This window comes from Akebia trifoliata, chromosome 9 (assembly GCF_017979445.1).
Source record: "Akebia trifoliata isolate Shusen 1 chromosome 9, ASM1797944v1, whole genome shotgun sequence".
NCBI lineage: Eukaryota > Viridiplantae > Streptophyta > Magnoliopsida > Ranunculales > Lardizabalaceae > Akebia > Akebia trifoliata.
In genome coordinates, this window is record NC_141383.1 from 26034051 (window position 1) to 26054856 (window position 20806).

At 36.2% G+C, this 20806-nt stretch overlaps 1 protein-coding gene across 1 annotated transcript in view; it reads right to left on the reverse strand.

Moving 5' to 3' along the window:
• The window catches only part of GSL8 (glucan synthase-like 8), a 41987-nt gene that overhangs the window by 18650 nt on the left and 2531 nt on the right, over positions 1–20806 (reverse strand). The window contains exons 4-19 of the mRNA XM_086453128.1: positions 15306–15429; positions 13198–13308; positions 12650–12775; positions 11734–11823; positions 9788–9885; positions 9584–9701; positions 8717–8845; positions 8072–8148; positions 7907–7985; positions 6435–6527; positions 6233–6335; positions 5984–6107; positions 5666–5855; positions 5516–5568; positions 1702–1762; positions 1480–1564 (exon numbers count right to left, since the gene is read on the reverse strand). Of these exons, the coding sequence (XP_086309254.1) occupies positions 1480–1564; positions 1702–1762; positions 5516–5568; positions 5666–5855; positions 5984–6107; positions 6233–6335; positions 6435–6527; positions 7907–7985; positions 8072–8148; positions 8717–8845; positions 9584–9701; positions 9788–9885; positions 11734–11823; positions 12650–12775; positions 13198–13308; positions 15306–15429 (1661 nt within the window). The remainder of the gene's footprint in view (positions 1–1479; positions 1565–1701; positions 1763–5515; positions 5569–5665; positions 5856–5983; positions 6108–6232; positions 6336–6434; positions 6528–7906; positions 7986–8071; positions 8149–8716; positions 8846–9583; positions 9702–9787; positions 9886–11733; positions 11824–12649; positions 12776–13197; positions 13309–15305; positions 15430–20806) is intronic.

A 20806-nucleotide genomic window follows, 5' to 3' on the forward strand; every position in this document is an offset into this window, starting at 1 on the left:
ACTAATATCTTTCAGCAATCTAATAAGAAGATTATGTGCATAAATTGATATTCAATCAAGAAATGGCAGAAAATAACAATAAAAGCAAACAATCATCAAGACAGACATTATTGTCTGAATTGAGACACGCTAAGAGGCAACTGTGATAGAGTAATCAACAATATAACAAAAATATGTACACGCTCCAAAGGAAGGGACGAGTAAGGAAAAGATACCAATCCTAACAACCTGCACCAACTGAAGATACATTATTTATGTACCTAGAAGAGAAATTCAGATGGCAGCCTATATCTTAGAGTTAGTATACAGAACATAAAATGTGAAATTAGGTAAATATGCTCCTATCTTGTACTCCTATTTTTCTTTCCAGTCAGCCTAAAGTAGATGAGGGAATATTGATCATCACCAAGTTTGAATACTCGATGTTAACTTAATCTTAGGTTGTGTTTGATTAATAGAAATGTAGTCTGCAGAGTGAACAATTTGCCGAACTGCTCAGCAAATCATTTGCCACTGTTTGATCACGCATGGAAAACCGGATTCCAATGAATGACTGATCAGAATTGGGGGAATCAAAATAAGAGAGTCAGCCTCAAATTTTCTTGCCCATGGGAAAATCGGTATTGGTGAGAAAGTCAAATTCTCGGCAAATGGGGAAACAAACGATGCAAATTGTATTTTCCCTGGAAATTAATTTTCCCACCGATCAAACACACCTAGGGTCTGCTTGATTGCATGGAAAGTCATTTTCCATGGAATTTGAATTCCATGAAAAAAAAAAAAAGGTGATTGGAAATGGGTAGGGTTGGAAGATCAAATTCCATTGTTTGATTGCACCTAGACAAAACCAGGGAGGAAATTTTAAGGAAGTAGGAGAGAGAGAAAGAAAGGGAGAGAGGGGAGGAGGGAGGTGGACAGCAATGACGCCGAGGGAGGTGACGATCAAATATGATAGTGGCTATGGTGGTGGTGTGGTGAAGAACAGTTGAGATTAGGGTTGTGATTTGAAGAATGAAATTGCAGGTGGATTTCATTTTCCCATGATGTCATCTTCCAATAGATATAGGTGGGAAAATGAAATCCACATTTTGCTGGATTTTTTGAAGAGGGTGGAAAAATATTTTCCATGACACAAACCAATCAAACTCATGGAAAATGCACGATTTTTCACCCTATTTTCCATGTGCAATCAAACACACCCCAAGTGTTATTCTATGGCTTCATCATATTGCTTTAAGGGAAAATTTGTATTCTTCAATTAATCAACAACCATTACTAGAATATCATTACAATTTTCATGAAATTGACTATGGGGTTGTTTTGAATAACACAGTTTTGCCTTGTTCACGTTGTATCGGTAACATTATTCAATGAAATGTGGAATTCTATTATGATGAGATTGGTATAGTGTGCTTTCAATAAAAACAAGATAATAACTTGGATCTAAAAATTATAAATAAACAAATAAACAGAACTTACTTTTTGAGAAGAGATCATGCCATGAGTATTTCAAGGATGGGAGGTCGTTGACAATAATATGTGTTGGCCGTACTAGGGGTCTAATCTGGAATAAGTGAATAATAAAATCTAATTGTTACTCACAGGTACAGTCCACCGCAAAATGTTTGACATGAGACAGCAATAAAATAAGGACAGTTGAAAATTTGAAATTAAATATAGAGCTAAGGCATTATGGCTTGCCTGGAGAAAGTAGGCAAATGTAAATTTACATGAAAAGATCACCAACCAGAAAAGCACGTATCTGCATTTTGGGACAATACTTAGTTCAATATAGAAACAAATAAAATTTTGTAACATGAGAAATTAGCTAAGAAGTCTTTATAGTAAGATCTTGACAATATACATGACTGATATTAATGTGAACAAAACAAATAAGATAACCACAAGAAGTTAAAAAGATAGCCCAAAAAATAAGAATAAAAATATTATCATTTTTTATATAACCAAAGAATTTATTAAGAAGAGGACAAGGAGTCCTCAAAGAAGAACAGCTAAAGAAGAAGAAACAAAAGAGAAAAAAGAAATAAACAAAAAAAACAACAACCAGACCACCCATCCCCCACAAAAGGATCACCCATTACAAGCAAGATCCCACCTAAACAGAAAGTCTTCAAACCTGAACCCCCTAAATTCGTGAAATTGCTTACACCAATAAAACAACAAATAGTGCTAAAGATTATTTTTACAGAGAATTCTCCTTCCCATCAAAGATTCGCCCATTCCTTTCTTTCCAGGGGCCCCAACAAATAGCCAACGGAATAAAATTCCAAAGAATCCTCTTTCTTCCAACAAAGTCTTTGACCTCCAACAATGAGCAACACCATGACTGCGAGAGGGGCACACAAAGAGAAATTGACCAAGGAAAGGAAGTAAGACCAAAACTGATTAGCCACCCCACAAGGAATGAGGAGATGATTTACAGACTCTCCATTAGACTTGCAAAGAAAACAGAAATACACAAGGACCACAACCCTCGATCTAAGATGATCATGGATGAGAATCTTATCCAAAGCCAATAGCTATAAGAAGGAATTTTTTGAAGGAAGAAACGGGGGCCAAACCGAAGCTACGGGAAAGATTTGTCCACAGAGGCACCAAGATGGGAACAAAACGACTTCTCATTAAATTCCCATTGGAAGTGCCCACCCAAGTCCAGGTATCCTCCGAAAGGATAGGAGACTAGAAAGAAGGTAAAAGTTTAAAAAGTAATGTCACCATTGGAATCTCCCAATCATTTAAGTTTTTTTCTAAATCTAAAGTCCCAAAACACATCATAACCCGTTCGCAATAGAAAGGAAGAGACAAGCATCCTTTTCTCTAAGGGGAATCACCGCACCATCAATCTTACCAAAACCTAACCTTGTCTCCTATCCCCACCTTAAACCTAATAAAATTCTCAAAAGTGGGAGCCACTTTTTGAATGTCGTTCCAGATCCCACAACCATAAGGCCTACTGCAGCCACACTACTCCAACCCAATGGCTCCTCCCCCTACTTTGTCTTGAACTTATTATCTAACAAAGGGATACTTTAGCCCCTATCTATCTATCATTGTAGCAAAGGCTTTAGGAAGAATGTAGTCAAGGGAAGAAGATAACAAGGACATATCAAGCTTTGCAATTGATAGGAATAGTCTAGTAGTAGCTCATCTACATTTTGTCGATGACATGCTTGAACTTCTCGATGCCTCGCTTAGTCAGTTGAGGTTCCAAAGTGGGGTTCGATATTGTTTTGAGGTAGTCTCAGGGCTAGTATTAAATCTTCCAAAGAGCAAGGTATTTGCAATAGCGTGAGTGCCTAACGTGGAGATCGTTGCAACTTCATTAGTTTACCAAAGTTTTATTGAACCTTCCAAAGAAGAGTGGGTTTACAATAGGAAAGATTCAAGTACAGTTCTAGGAAAATAGGTGGTGCTACTCTGCGAAGATAGGTGGAACAATTCCCAATGTTATGTCTCAGTAGAAAGATTTTGAGGTTGTTACCTTCCTTATCAAGTCGAGTGAGAAGGTTTCATGGGATTTTGGTTTTAGAAGGTATTTTAATGATTAGGAGGTCGACCTTGTGGCTTAGTTGATTAATTGTTTATCTTAAATACACCTCCATTTGGAAGAGGATTAAAGGTGGCTATGGGATGCTAGTTGAGATGGGATCTTCTCAGTTAAGTCTTTATATAAATCCATTATGGAATTGCCTCCAAGAGAGGTTTCGTCCATGAGATCTTTCTTTATTTGGTCAATGATGTTAGGCAAGACCCTCATGTTGGATCAACTTCTTTTTCTTTTTCGATAGATAATCGAGACGACCAGCCCAAAACAAGCAACAAAACAAAATTACATCAAGGAAAAACTACAAACGTTGTCTCATCTCACTAAGAAATCTTCAAAGAAAAACCCCCTTTGAATTCTTTAAAAACTTTTCCCCAGAAAGACAAACCCAAGATTGATATTATGAGACTTTGCTCGTGTTGCTCCTTTCCCTCAACTAATTAGGAAGGGTTCCACTATTCTAACCTTTGCCTTTTGTGTAAATAGATCGAGGAGTCAGTGGTTCATATTCTCATCCATTGTAAGTTGACAAAAGAGATCTAAAAGCTCTTTTTTGTCTCTTTGGCACTCCTGCTTGTCTAATAATGACCATAAGGTCCATGTTTGAAAGTTGGTTGCATTTAGGCTTTGCCTTCCAAGCAACTACAAGGATTTTGTGGAGCTAAACCCCTTTCATTGTGTGTTGGGAGATTTGGAGGGAAAAAAATTATCGTGTCTTCAATGATTAGGAGCATTCGGTCCATGACATCATTATCTCAATCTTGGGGTTCTTTTTATTTTGGAGTAAGATATTTAAGGAATTTATGAAATTTTATGAGGATATTTTGGGTCAATGTGATAGGATGTGCAATATTACTCTTGTGGGTTTGGTCATCCTCCCTTCCTCATTTTAATGAATTTTACTTATCAGGGGAAAAAAAATGGCGGCCCCAAAAGAGCCCTTGTTAAGATATACACCTAATCAACTTCTCTGCAGTCCCAAAGATCACCAATCACCCTACCATTCAACTCCTCGAGATTTGACACTTTCCATAAGATGATTTTTGTCTTATAGTCCACAAACACCTTTTTGACAACCTAACTCCAAGACCTCATGTTTTGGCTCCAAGACCTCATGTTTTGGCCTTAATCATACCACGTGAAGGATTCAAATTGTAAGCTACGAGTATACTCACCTCCCTTCTCGGAACTTACCCCTACACCATCCTCTCCATCTCCCCCAACTTCCTCTCTCTCCAGACATCTCCCTGACCACCCATTTCCATCTCCCTATTCAATCGATCCCCATTTAATTAATTACAGGGCATCCTCCACAACGTACTGATTTTTGTGAGAACGATTTCTAAGGTAAAATCATTGTCACCAGAAGTCATCCCTTGATCCACCCTCAGGTGAGCCCCATAGAACAGTTTCATGATGGTGTGTGTGAGCATTCTTGGAAATTCCTAGGTGTAATCGTGATAGCTTCATCATTTCCATTGATGAGTTATGCCAATAAATGAATTTATTCGAAAGAAGTCTCAAGGAAATCAAGCAATAGAAAGGAAGATTAATACAATGGCCAAAAAATACTTAAAAGGCAATCAAGGTAGGGTGTACTATGCATCAGGTTTTCTTTGCTTGGATTTCAGGATGATAAACTATCATTCTCCACATGCTAGTGCCTGAAATTCCTCTAGCAGACAACACTGCAGAGCGTCAAGATAGGATTCTCCTAAATATGGGTATATTGATGATCAGCAACCTACGTTTCAAAAGATTTTAACTATACCTCGCTCCTAAGCTTCATGTGAAGACCAAATGAAACATCACTAGAAAAGGCAACTACAGAAGAACTTTATAAGGTAACAAAAATAAAACCCTGGAGGCTGAATATTTCAAATTAATGAAGTCCAACAGCTGAGAAGAATTAAACAACAAAATCTTGAGGTTTACAGCATCGCAACAAACCTCATATAATCTCTTGTACTTTCAAACAATCCACGACCTACATAGTACCGCTCCTGAAAATGACCACAACATCGTTCAACAAGCACATTCCAGATCCAAAGTATAATTTGGTGAACATTCTTCACACAAAAAAATTTGGACGGCAAGTACCTGATATATCCACTTAAAGAATTGAAAGAAGGACCATCGATCAGACATATCTGACAAAGCATGACAAGCTGGAAACTTAAGCAACAATGACAGGAATATGCGTATACCGGCATAAACACCTAGCACTAGAATGTAAATCCGAAAATAGAAGGAATCTGAGTTCCGGTCATTCCTCTCTTCCAGAAGCTTCCTGAAATTTATTTTGGAAAGCAAATATTAAATACAGAAAATCATTACATGATTACAGGAACTGGGAAGTAATAATGAAGTTTTGGGGAATTATCATCAACAGATGACTTTAAAAAGTCAGAGACTCACAGATAGATGAATGTTACAAAAACTGAACTGATGCCAAACCAAAAAAAACGAATAAAAAGCCTTGAGATCGCCATGCCTCTTGCTGTTGTGTAAGCCCCAAATGTAAGCATGACGTCTAAACTACCTACAGATAGTGAACATACCAATGACAAGAAATAAAAATAAAAAGAAAGAAACCAGGGAAAATATTAAATAAATAAATAAAAAAGCAATGAAGTAGTGTGTTTTGTTCAGCCAAAAGAAACATACTCTCCAGAAAGTTCATGATAGCAAATGTCGGTCCAACGCTAAGTACTTCCTTGAAGGTATCAAGGTTTACATTTCCATGTTTGAAAGCTATAATTGTCAAACCCTGTACTTGATACAACCAAACACATTTATTCACTTGTCCAATAGAAAACCAATATTCAAGAGTAGCAAACTAACATGTGATGAAAGCACATAAATAAACCTGGAACATTAAGATCAAAAAGATCCATAGACGATGAAAACTCCGATATAAGTGAAGATACGTCCGATGCTCAACAAAAGTGCTTTTCCCTGTCTGCAAATTTTCAAGGGGAAAACATGATAAATGATTTTCCCTCATAAAATAGGTAAACATCAAACTTAGAAGAAGAAAAAATACAAAATTACAAAATTTGTTGAAAGGGCCCAATAAGATAATATAAATCTCATTTCCTCTGTATAAAGAACATGTGTACAAACTACGAAGCATTGCCACATCAATATAACAAACAAATATACAGAAGACACAAACACACATAAAACATGTATATGTTGTGACAAATTTCGACTCTCTTCGTAAAGCCAATGGGAAAGATGTCCATCATATCTCATCCATTGTTCCTTTGAGTCAAAAATTTCTTCTCTCTTTTTTTTTTTTTTTCAATTTGATTGGGTATTTCCACATTCCATTTCATCATTATTCCAATCTTGTCAGTCCTTGGCGTTTCTCTCAAAGGAAAGGATCTTATGGAGTATGAATCCTTTTGCATTTTGTTGGGCCATCTAGAGAGAAAGGAATAGCCAGGTTTTTTTAAGAGGAGTACTCAATCCACAAATCTTTTCTTTTGGTGTAAGGAACTTGAGAAATTCAAAGGTCTCTTCTTTGAAATGTTGTTTAGCTGGGATCGGGCTTGGGTTGTTTCAGAAATATTAGGAATTTGGTTTGTATGCTTAATCAACGCATGTATTGGCTCTATTTTTTATTATTTGTAGGTTGCAGCAGGTAGGTTGATCGACCTCCTTTTCCTTTCTTAATAAAATCATCTACTTATCTAAAAAGAAAAAAATAAATTGTATAAATACCACAAAACATTTGCCAATGATGTTGGCAAGTTCAATCATATAAGTAACCATCACTACATGCAGGATATGAAATTGTTTGCTACTAAAGGCTAACGTATGAAGTAACGAGATACACTCAACACAGTGTTATTTCATTTTCTCATGCGGTCAAACCCAAACAGTTTTGACAGTGTGCTAATCACATAAAAAAAGTTAAAGTTAAATCTCATAATTTCATTACCAACATAAGCAAGGAATAAATCTACATATAAACATAAAATGCAGAAACAAAGACATGTCTTATCATGACATAAGTAAATAAACAAACACTGTTCGGAATATCCAGTTACCAAACTAACCTATGAACCAGAAAACATGACCACTAAGCAATTGTGAAGTGTACCAGGCAAAGAGTAGAACAGATAACATGGATTCAAATACCGTCTTTAAATGGTCAAACTCAAATTCAACTTCTTTTTTATCTCCATAAGCAATGGAGTGCAAATTAAAGTGGGACTTTTAAATGGAGCATGAATAATTGAACTCAAACATAGAACTTGAAATGTGTGGCATCAGCAAAATCCAAAGGAAAAGAGAGGAGAATAAGATGGCATGTCATTCCAAAACACCAACCCTTTTCCGTTTATTAGGCTTCATCAGAAATGAAGAATCCTTCTTCGGTGGCCAACTCAACTCAAAGCAAGCAGGTGACCTAAAAACACATTGGGAATGAGACCACAAAATTGTATTTAAGTATTTAAACATTAAAATAGAACAGCAAAGGCGGTGAACAAGAACCAGAAATATTCATTGAAGTCATCATAATTCCTCCACGCCGAGTGTGCAGCTTTCCCATTGTTATTTCTAGCAGCCTCCTGTAAATATAACAACGGATAGAATAATAATAAAAAATGTCAACAGAAAGTAAACTCTAAGAGAGAGAGCTGGAAGAACCACATACAAGGTTTTCAAAAGTCAGCCATAATTTTTTGTAGATTTTTAATCTCTTAAGGATTATGCATATTGGTCCTGAATCTATATGAAGTTTACCATCTGGCTTCTAAATAGGTGATTTCCAGTCATGTTCATCAATTTAGAGAAAGCATTCAAGGTGCATTCCAACAAATACTAGGCAACAGCATAAGAAAGTGAATAGAATAATTCACTACCATAGCATGGTTAAGGGTGATTCATCTTAGTCGACCTGAAAAGCACAACCACGCTCATGAATCTCACCTTAACAGTCCTTGGAAGATGGGAATTTCACCAACCATGGTCAGCAACATGGTTATATTTATAATCAAGACATACTATAGCTGTAGGTGCTAATATTCTGACTTTCAACATGGAAGTCATTGATGAGTTTACAAAGCAACTAGATAATGTTCGAGTTCTTTTGTACTTGCACTAAAACCAGAGAAGTAACATAAAGAAGGCACTGACCGCAGCCATTGTCTCGTAAATAGGACAAATGATTTGATCAAGATAAGACACGGAATCATTTTGATTAATACAGCTAGCAGCTCGTTTAGCCTCCCCGTGGTCTAATATTGCATCCAACTCCTTTGCCATCTGCATATCACATAATGGATACCCTTTTAAGATTATAATAAAGCTCGTTATGGATAAAGATGCATAAAAAAGCTTATTATGGTTAAATGTCCATGATGTGTAAATATAAACCAAACTGCCAAAGAAATGAGGGCTTACGGTTCTAATAAATACCCCTAAAGGTAAAGAATAAGAGACTATTTAGTATCTGAGCCCAGTGAAATAAGTAAAACCTAATAGATGCTTATGTTTATCTCCAACTTGATGAAGGGAGGGTAATACCACAGATTCACAGCTGTGATTTTTCACATCAGCTTCAAACCCCATTGTAACTTAATAGTTACCACTAGTACCTATGGTATGAGTACCCAAGGAACACAAAAAGAGTTGCAAAATCTTAATCGGAAGTGGGAACTAGTAGTTTATGTTCCTTCCTAAGAAGCGGTACAGTGATTAATGAATATGCAAAGGAACGTACAACAAATGATTGTGGGGTAAAGGATCAGCCCATGACAAATGTCAAGCAAATGGTATCAGGTCAGACCAATGCACCAAGACCAAACCATTTCTACACCCAGAAATGTTCAGATTGACAGATCAACAACTTCTTAAGATAATGGGTATTGTGTACCATAACATCTTTAATTTCATAAAAGAGAAACAATTTGATAGGCAAGTACAAGAATCAAACAAATAAGTTATTAAAATTCAGAATGGCAATGGGGAATCGCAGACTAACCAGCAATCTAAGATACTCACATGGTGAAATATATAGCAAATGCATTCGGGAATAAATCGAACATTTGCAGCTTCACCCCAGATGAGAAAGTACAAAGAAACCAAAATAAGCTTCCTGTCCCTATTGATTGCTTCTAAACTGCGGAAGTTGGCATTTTCGATTTGTTAGTTTATGGAAGGATAGAATATAAGATTGCCGAAAAGCAACTAAGTATTAGAAACTACCTGTTCCATGCAAGACGTACATGCAAGTATTTGCACCATTTGATGTAGTTATCCAGAGCCTTCAGAAAAACCTCCGTTATAGCTTTCTCATCTATCTTCTGTATGTGACAAATAATAACAGAGAGATTGTACAATTTAATTAGTATCCTCACCACTCCCTCCATAGCACAAGGCTAGCATAAGGAAATTTTAAATATGAATGCACAACCATGCATAGCATTTTTTTAAAGTTTCGTAAGTATAAACTTCATTAATAGAAAAAGAATAAACAACTCACATGGGAAGAGAGAGAGTACCAAAGACAACAAGAACAGGAAAGAATTATATAACCGTAATTCCATGTGATACTACCTAAAAACAAAATCCTCAAAGAATAACCCCTAGCACTCGGTACCCGTCTTGGACCAGCTGTAGCAAAATCCTAATGTCGAGTATAAAATTGATAATAAGAATGAAAAAAATTATTTGAGGTCAAACTGTCGAAGCATAAGTGTGCCAAATACAAGAGAGATCAAACACCAATCTATAAGAACCCAGGTATTCCAAGTGGTCAAAAAGAAGGCCTAATAAAGGAGGCCATTCACAATGATTTTTTTTTTTTCTGTTATTCATTTATATAAGAAAAAATCAAAGGAGAAACAAAGGAAGTCAAGGCAACCACTCAAAGATGACAACAAAAGGAAAAGAATAAAGAAGAAAAAAAAAAGGGGAGAAAACAACCTCCTGCAAAGTACACACAAAAATCTTACCCTACTCAGAAGCCATATATACCAAATCTCATCTAAAAGGAAAATCTTCAAAAAAGAAACGCTTAAGACACTGGAAAGGCTTTGCTCCAGAAAAATAGAAACTCAAGGATGTTGATGATAATCTCTTGAAACGAATGCTCCCGACACTCAAACATAGCCAGGGCACTAATCTAATATGCTTTCCAACTCACGATATTCAAACAACCCAATTCCCTTTCCAACTAATCACCAACCCCAACCCCAAAGACTCACCTAAAATGTCTTATGCCAAATATTTGGGGTGGGCTAAACGAATCTTGTTCCCCCATTTGGCCATTCCACTCTATCCATAGCCAGGGCCTTTGTTATTTAAAATGAGTTATATCCAAGCCCAAATATGTGGGCAAGTAACGAAAGAAAAAGCGGGAAAAAAGGAACAATTACCAGGAAAAAAGTAAGAAAAAAAAATACTTCGCAACAAAAATTACAAAAACCCAGATTAATGATCCTTTTTGAAAGATTAATCCTAAGACCAAATACTTCACTCTTTTTTGTTTTTTTTTTTTTTTTTTTTTTTGAGAAATCTCCTAATACCAGATACCAACTCAAAAAAACAAAAGATGCCCCTCAAAATCTCATCTGATTACAGGAAGCTCCTAAAAAGTGGAGCGATTTCTTCCCTCCAGATGATAGATTTGACAACCTTGAACCTCCTATCTCAGATAGAAACAAAGCTGAAGAGGTACACAAATTGCCATTTTTTGTATCCAAAAAAAAATAGTAACAATAACAATAATAATGACAATGTGAACATGCAATTTTGGTGTAATACATGTATTTACATTACTTGTAAAAAGGACTGGTGATGTTATGGTATGGTTATATAATTCCAACAATATAGCACACGATAGTTCTACCACTAAAATTCAATATTTGAAGTTCTACATAAATAGAAATCTTCTGGAAAAAATGCAAGATGAGTCAAACTTTTAAGAAATGGATTAGAGAATGTAGGAAATGCTCACCTCAAGAACTAAATCAAATCAATGTCTTTACTAAATCACATCAATTTCTGAACCTAGCATTAGTTACACATTATATCTCTCATGTAGCCCAATTCAGAGGGCTAACTTCAAGACATAATAAATTATAAAGAAATGTATAATACTGATCAAGTTAAAATATCAAACATCTATTCAGATCAAGTGCACTACTCACTGGTTCATTTTGAACAGGTATGCCAAGATGAGATTGGGCATTTGCGATAGAGAGAACTACATTTTCACGCTGGTTCCTGATATTGTCCTTCTGCAAGCAGAGAAGTTGAATGCATCACTGTGTCATTAACCAAGAACCCAGTAAAGAAAATACAAATTACAGAACCACCATACTGTAAATATATGTACTAATAATTATATGGCCTACTAGAATCCACGACATTATTGAATTCTGCACCTTTTTCGTTGTTTGGAGTGACAAGCATTTTTTCAAATTGAGATGCACTTCAATGGAAAAGGCATAGTCAGGCAACAAATAAAATAAAAGAAGAATAAGTACCTTATCTTCCTTCTTTTTCACTCATTATTCTCATACAATTAAAAATTCCCACTATTTCTAATAATGCAATATTGAAAATTTTCCATTCAAATAGGAACAAAATTTCATTAGGATGTGTAAAAAAGGCTAAATTAGAATCTTCTTTCAAGATCTTGCCATCAATCCTAACTATTGTCTCGTCCTTGGGAGTGTCCAAGCTAAAGTTGCATTGAATCATGTTTGGGCCCTAGTTACTTCTAAAACTAGTGTTTTGAACTACCCCTCCAAAGCTATAATTTTCCCTTAAAAGTCCCATTGATCAACACAACATATGCAAATAACACACACCATCAATCAGATATGCTACAGCTAAACGGATACATCGTGTCTGTGCGCACTTGTGTTTATGTACAAAAGTTCATGAGTACAAAAGAGTACATATGTTATGCAGGTACAAAATTGTTCTATGCTCTATATCAATATATCATAACAGCATTTTCCACCACAGGAAAGAACAATAAGCACACAATATTTGGAACCAAGGCATGCATGAATTGATAAGCAAAGATCAGAAGGTACAATATACAAACACACAAACCTGGAAACCAAACACAAACTCCAACAAATCAAATATATCCAGATTTCGTAGCCTAGGCCTCTCAAAATCAGCAGGCAACCTCGGAAAGTGCTCAGTGTATCTTATGGCAAATATTGCCGCTCTAACCTGCACAGATAAACAAAGTCAACAAGTTTATTTTATTTTTGATTAATCAAAAATATCATATAAAGACTATTGTTATAAAGGGAAAAAAAAATACTACTTTCTTTCCTGTCCTTTCCTTTATTGACAGTATAAACTATTCAGCTAAAGAAATAAAAAAGTAAAAAAGCAACAATATAAACTATCACGGATTCCAAATAGTTAAGAGAGAACCTCATGCACAGATAAAATTATTGCACCACTTCTTGCAAACGAATATACTAAGTCATTGAAATTGTGAATAAAGGCATCACATGCATCATGAACTGATTATATTTAGGACGTCGAGTGAATAATATGTAAGCAAGATCTTGGATGAATCCAGCTAAAAGAACACCCTTAAACCATTAACTACAAATCTTGTACTAAATGAGGTTGACACTGACCTCTGGGAAGGTTCCAATAGCATTGGTTAAGGATGGTGCATCCAAGGGTACAATGTTGTATGGTATAAGTTCTCCGGTCAATGTCCCATCTGATTTCTTGATCCTTTGTAGCTGAAATAAACCATAAAAGGCAACTGTGATTACCAGCCAAGAATAAATTCATAACAAATTCCAGCTAACAAATACAAAAGGAGCCTGGCAGTTTGAATAGAAACATGATATAATGATAGAGATAACCTTCAAAATCTTTGAATTCCCCCACGCACGCCGGCCCACCCCCCCCCCCCCACCACACACACACACACACTCTATGACATTCAGGTTATATGAGCTAATAAGCCAAGAATGGCTCACAGGAATCAGGACCAGTGAAGAGCATCTTGAACACAAGATTTGGAAATACATCAGTTCTATATATAGCATAAATTGTGAAAACTCACTATTGAATGAGACAAAAAAAAAACGCTAGAAAATACCAGTCACTAAAAAACACATTTTGCATCTTTGGCGATAGCATTTAAAAGAAAATCTCTTACCTTTCATCCTAAACACATTTTACGTTTTAAACACGTTTTTGTATTTTTTTTTTAAATGGGGTCTTATGGTTGTTTGTGATTTGGTTCATGAATTTTGTGATAAAAAAGATAGGATTCGATGATTCATAAGGGATTTAATGATAGTATCTTAATGTTCTGGTTTTTAATTTTATTCAATAGCGTGTCATTTTGAACAAAAGATATGTTGATTTAACTTTTTTTAGCATTCATAACTATAATTGTGTGAGAAAACACGTTATCAAGAATAGATATTCAACAATGTGTTTTCCTTATCAAAATGATATCAAAGCCTTGGAATAAATATCTAATGTATATTATATGTGTATATATATGGGGAGCATCCGAAGGCCCTAAAGAGAGCCAAACATTTTTCAATATGGGCTAGAAGTTTCAGAATGGGCTGACTTTTTTGTGAAGATGATCTCTATGGTGAGGAGATCATCCTCACAAAAAACCAGCCCATTCTGAAACTTCTAACCCCAGGTTACAAGTTGAAGAATCGTGGATCGTCGATTATTTGTAGACCACTTTTGATGGGGTTAGAAGTTTTAGAATGGGCTGATTTTTTGAGAAAACGATCTCCTCATCATAGAGATCATCCTCACAAAAAATCAGCCCATCCGAAAATTCTATATATTGAAAAATGTTTGGCTCTCTTTAGGGCCTCTGAACGCTTCCTCATATATATACACACACACACGCACTAGAATTTGCTCGTGCCATAATCGCATCTTCTTTGACGTTAAAGGGGTAAAAGAGGAAAGATAGTAATTTAAGGGATATTATTGGAAAAGGGAGGAGGAGAGGAAAGATGATTAAATTGAAGAAGGGTTAAGAGGAAAGACAATAAATTGCGTAGTATGGACCCCACTCCACTATAGTTGGAGTGAGATGTTTATCCCCTACAAAACTGCAGTAGAGTGGGACCCACTCGTGCTATAGTTGTGAGGGATAAACGTCCCATCCAACCACAAGTTTGCCTTTTCTCTTCACCCCTTCAACTTTAGTGTATTTCCTCCCCCCCCCCCAATTTTCAATAATATCCCTCGACTTTTACCACCTACTATCTTTCCTCTTTTACCCTTTTAACCCACTTTATTGTCTTTCCTCTTTTCCCCCTTGCTTAATAATACCTCTCCAACTTCATTGTTTTTTCTATTTTACCCCATTAACCTCAATGATTTTTAATAATACCCCTCCAAAAACAAATTTTCTTTTTTTCGTTTTTACCTCCTTAACCCCATAAAGGATGCATGTGTCGTAGGCACGGGCAAGCTCTAATATAAATATAAATAGGATCGAGTTCCAATGACTCAAGAAGAATGACTAATGAGAAAACACATGTGTAAACACAAAATCCAATGAGTAATGTATTTTTTATTGTTTATTGTTTATGTTATGTGGCTTCTTTCTCGTTTCCCATTTTTTTCGAAGCTTTCCCTAGTTGTTTTAAACTTGTACTCCGACTTTGTAACCATGGGAAGAATACAATTTACTCTTGCATGCTTAAATGTGTACCTCTAAGCAATAACTCAAGAACTAGAAGCATACCTCCTCCATAATTAGTCCCCCCACCCCATCAGGACCTGCATCTTTGCTAAGTGCCTCCATCACCTCAATTAAGGCCCTCAGAGTAGCAAAAACCCTTCTCATTTCCAAAGATCTAAGTTCCAACCTGAAACAAGAAAGAAAAATAAAAAACAACTAAAGAAAGATCCATAATATTTTCTTTTGAAACATACCCCCTTAGAATACAAGACCTTAAAAGAATATTCTCTTGCACTCCTTAAAAAATCATATACTAGAGGAATACTAAAGATTGTAGGCTGCATATGATATTTTGGAGATATCGTTGCCTTCAAAAGCCATACAAACCTTCAAAAGACCCCAATAAGATTGAAGAAAAACCTGCAATGCGCCAGCTACAGCATTCATCCATAACAGAAAGGAATAACATGTAGGCCACATTGAATTGAAGAAAAATACAACACCAAATTCTATGAACAATAGGACAAGGGAGAAAAATATGATTCAAAGCATTCCTATCACATAGGGAACATAAATTTAACACACAAAAGTTCCTTAATCTAAAGTGATCAATGGTAGGGATTTACAGAGGGGTCCAGTCCGAAGGGGGAAAAACCTACCTTGGATGGGATCATAAACTCCAAAACAACAACAAAAAATAATTAAATAAAAATAAATAAATTGGGGTACCTCCCAAGAAGGTCAAATCTCATCAGTTACAGAAACATCTAAGGTAAAACACACCTTGATAAGCCATAAATCCAGGATCTCTTATCCAAAAGATAAATATTGATTAAAACTATAAAGCAATTTGGGATAAGTAAAAAACCGATTTAACTCCCAACCATAATCCTTCTTTTGAAACCAAATTCTCAAGACATATTTTCACCATTCCAAATGTAAAATTCTTAATAAGAAGATCCCTCGTAACCAAGCAAAGGGTAAATGGTTGCGAAAGCACCCATAAGGGGGGCCTCACCACACCATCTATCACGTCCTAGGATCTGGAATCCTTCCTAGCTCTCAAGGTGCAATCAATTTTTTTTGGTAAGTGAATATTATTTATTAACAAGAAAAGTATGGTCGATATGTGACCATAAAAAGGACAAGAAACAAGACACAAACAAAGGAAAAAAAGAAAAAATCAAGTACACAGTGATGTTGCACACCCAATCCCACTACTCAACAAAATCCTGAAAGAAAATTCCCTTTGATTTCTGAAACACTTCACTCCAAAGCAATGAAGACCCCAAAATGGAGAGAATAACGTCTTGCACCGGGTTTTCTCTCCCCTCTGAGGTCGTTATGTTCCTCTCCTTCCAGATCCCCCAAGAGATAGCAGCAGGAGTGATGCTTCGAAGTTTCCTCTTGAACGCTGAGAAACTCATCCCAATAGTTAACCAAACTCCACCAAGCCACGAAACGACCTTGACAGGCACCAAACAACACCAAAAAGGTTCAAGAAACAAGACCAAACTTCTCGAGCCAACTAACAATGAATCAAAATATGATCTCCTTGTCAACCTTGCAGAAACGGCAAAAATTTACTGAGATAATGTTTCTCTTCATTACATCGTCCAAAGTCAAGATTTTCCCAAAAAAGGCCACCCAGATGAAGAAAACCACTCTAAGGGACCCCAAACCTCCACTTCAGGAAGCCTACTCGCTAGCACCTTGGTAATAGCACTTGAACAACCCGCCTCTATCAAGCTCCCAAACATGAGAATCCTCCTCACCTAGGTAAATAGTCACAATCAAGACCAAGTTGGCCACTAAGATGACTTCCCAATCATTAAAACATCTTTTGAAGCTGAAGTCCCAATCCACACTATGACCCGAGAATGACAAAAAGGAGGAGATAGGAGCCTACTTCTTTGAGGACAACTCAAATAGTATCAAAAACTGCTCCTTAAGGGGAACAACACCACACCAACAGTCCTCCCTGAACCTCACCCTTGACCCATTCCCGATCATAAACCTCACACTATCCCTAAACAAAGGGAAGAATCTTTTGAATTCCCTTCCAAACTCCACAACCAAAAGACTCTTCCCCAAATTTAGCCACAATAACCAATCTCCAAAGGCTTTGATTAACCCCAAACCTCCATAACCACTTGCCCAAAAGGTGCAATCAGCACATCTAATAATCTTATCTTATCTCGATTTAGAAACTCAAATCAAACTTTTTTCAACGAAATATTTGGCAGTATCTCCTCCGAATTATACGCTCATGGAGTGTGGATCTTTAATTCAAAATAATCATATTTCCATACGACCATACATATTTATATAAAACTCCATTCACACAATTATATAATTCTCTGAGCAACTATTATAAATATTGATCACACCGTCAGTCCAGGTAAAAGTCCTAAAATATACTATTGAGTGTAATCGTAAGTGTTTTTTTTTATTTTTTATGAATGAAACAAATATGCTAAAGGGCAATGGTCGAGATGACCACTCCAAAAGAAGAAATACAAACAAGAATGAAAGGAAGGAAAAAAAAAACTTAAAAGTTTCTCGTTCTATTACAAACCCACTCTCATTTACCCACGAAATCCTCAAAGAAAATTCCTATGGCTTCAGCAAAGATTGAACTCCAATAGAATAGGAAACCCAAAACATCCATGATGATATCATGATCCTCTCTCTTTTTCCTCGAACACCCTCATGTAACTCATGTTCCTTTCCTTCAACACCCCCCAACACAATGCAAAGGAACGAGACTCCACAATCTCCTTGTGAACACTAAGAAGCCCTACCCACTTGAGACCAACTCGCGAAAACCTCCCACATGGAGCTTGGAAAACAACCTGCCACTCCAAACAAATCAATAAAGTATGACCAAACTTTTGAGGCCACCACACAATGCAGAAAAACATGATTCAAAAAATTCCCTCTCCATCACATTATCCAAAGTCGAAATGTTTCCTCTAACCATCACCTAGATAAAGAAAGTGGCGTTCACACTCCCATAGCAGGAAAACTCTTTAAAGAGCTAGACAAAACCCGATGGAAGGAACGAAATGAAAAGCATTTTTTCCCCAACTCCCAGACTCTGACATCCTCGGCCGAGAAACCCACGAATGGAATCAAATTCCCAATTATTGAATGATCTTATAAAGTCAAAGTCCCAGACCATGCCCCAAGAAAACGAAACAAGGAACTCAAAAATTTTAGTACTTAGTGTACTCCTCAATTAAGTACAAAACAAACTAACAATCCCCCAAAATAATCCAAAATGTATTTTCCTCTGGATATTCTTCACACTTAAGATGAATAAATAAGGGTAAACTTAAAAGCTCAATAAGTACAAATCATGTGGCGAAATTCAATTATAAAAATAAAGCACTAGAAATATATCATATGAAATTACTTACCAAATATATATACATATATGGGTTATGTTCAACAGACAATATTAGGGAGGTAATGTTTGTCCTATATGGGTTAAAAGTTTCGAAAATGGGTCTGGTTGACCCTTGACTCAACCAGTTGCACGTAAGACTTTTCGAGGGGGCAGTGCGTGTAACCGTGGGACTAGTCTCACCTGAAGGTGGGGGTATCTACGATAAGAAAATATATATATTGAAATCATTAGATTTTCATAAAATTCTGAGTTATAGAAGACATTTTCACCGACTCACGTGATAAACGTCTAAATCTAAAAATCATGTTTCTAAAACACATAACCCCATATTGTACCCCGAGTCTTTCAATGGACATATTAGTAGTGTCAAAACTACAAGTCTACAATAACTCATCAACGTACCGCAACCAAGTTTCTGAAAATGTTGAGAACGCCCCTAAAATCATCAACATGACTAGACATCTAATATAACTGTCCAGGCTAACATATAGCTAACATCGGCATCGAATACCTAAGTGTTATCATATACTAATACTCACATATGTGGATCTCACCAACCTCTCCCACCCTAATATTTAGTCATTTTGAAGATTTATGATAAGAACAGAAAACAAAGCTTCGAAACAACATGGGAAAGATCTAAGATTCCTTGGAGTTGAGCAGATGGGATATGATCAAGCTACCACTATCCAAAGAAAAACCTTTCACCAAATTTAAGGCCAATTATTTATTGGTACATTTAAATATCGTAGGAGGCAGAAAAGCATATAAAACGAGGTCAAGAAGACCTATCTTGAAAAACAAAACAAATCCCAAAGAAAGGGAAGGGGGACCAAGCGATAACATTAATTACATTACTCTGAACAAACAAGTGTGCACCTAAAAAAAATCATAGAAGAGAAGAGACTTGAATTCTTCGAAGAGTACGCACAAATAAAGAGCAATATATTGCTGAGCATCTCCTAAACCGGAAGCTCCTTACCATCAAAGGCCTATCCATTCCTCTGCCTCCAAAAGCCCCAATAGGCCACAAACAGCATCAAATGCCACAAGATTTTCTTTCAGAATAAAATGAATTGGAACGCCAATAGTGGAACAACCAGATGATTGATCTAGGTAAAATCCAAGAGATACCAATGCGACAAATAAAATGGGATTAAATAGCTTGAGCAAACTTGCATTTAATGAGAAGATAGTTAACAAAGCGCCCACTTGATTTGCACATGTGGCAAAATTCAATAATCCTCGTACCGAGAAATAAGATGATCGACAATCAAAATCGTATTTGAAGAAGTAGACAAATAATAAAGGTAAGGAAATGGGATTCGAGAAACCCAAATAATGAAAGCTGGAAAGTCGGAAGTGCACGAGCAAGCAAAAGAACCCCAACACCCATTACATATACTCTATAATACAAGTTTGATCCCATCTCCCCACAAAATCATCAAGAAAGACTCCCCAAACTCCCTTAACGCTTTACACCAAAAGAAAAACAAACCCAAAATGGATAAAACCAACTCCCGCATGACTTTTCCACATCCCAATATCATAGTCCGATAGACAGACTGGGGTACCCAATAAGCTGTTGATAAGGCGGAGTATAAATTCAAGGATATAACAAGCGAGCAGGTAAAAGTAGTGGGGAAAGGAGGGGGACAAGCATGGGAGAGAGAGGGATCAACCTGACACAAGTTTTCAAATTTAGCAAGTGTGCAGTGATTGTTCTCTCTAACAGCAACAATATCCAATCCATTAAAAACATCCCATCACAGGAACTCAGAATCTTCAAATCATCCCATAATAATACTTATTGACAAAATTTATCATTAAAAAAACAAAAACAAAAAACTATGAACAAAAAAAAAGAGAATATTTTCCAACAACAACAACAACAAAAAACTTGAAGGTCAAAAACACGAGTTAATAATAGCGGTACAACCATGAAAAGGGTGTTGTATGTTGAGAGACATAGGCTTTAGACAACATAAAAAGGCTAAGAACATAAGAAGAAATTAGTAACAAGTGAAAATAAATAAATAAGCTTCCAACTCTATAAGTTTTGGTCTTTATTGGAATTTGTAGGCTCGTTTTTAAGGAATTTGCACATCTCATATGTCTTCATGATGAATGATGCACAAACTATTGTTCATTT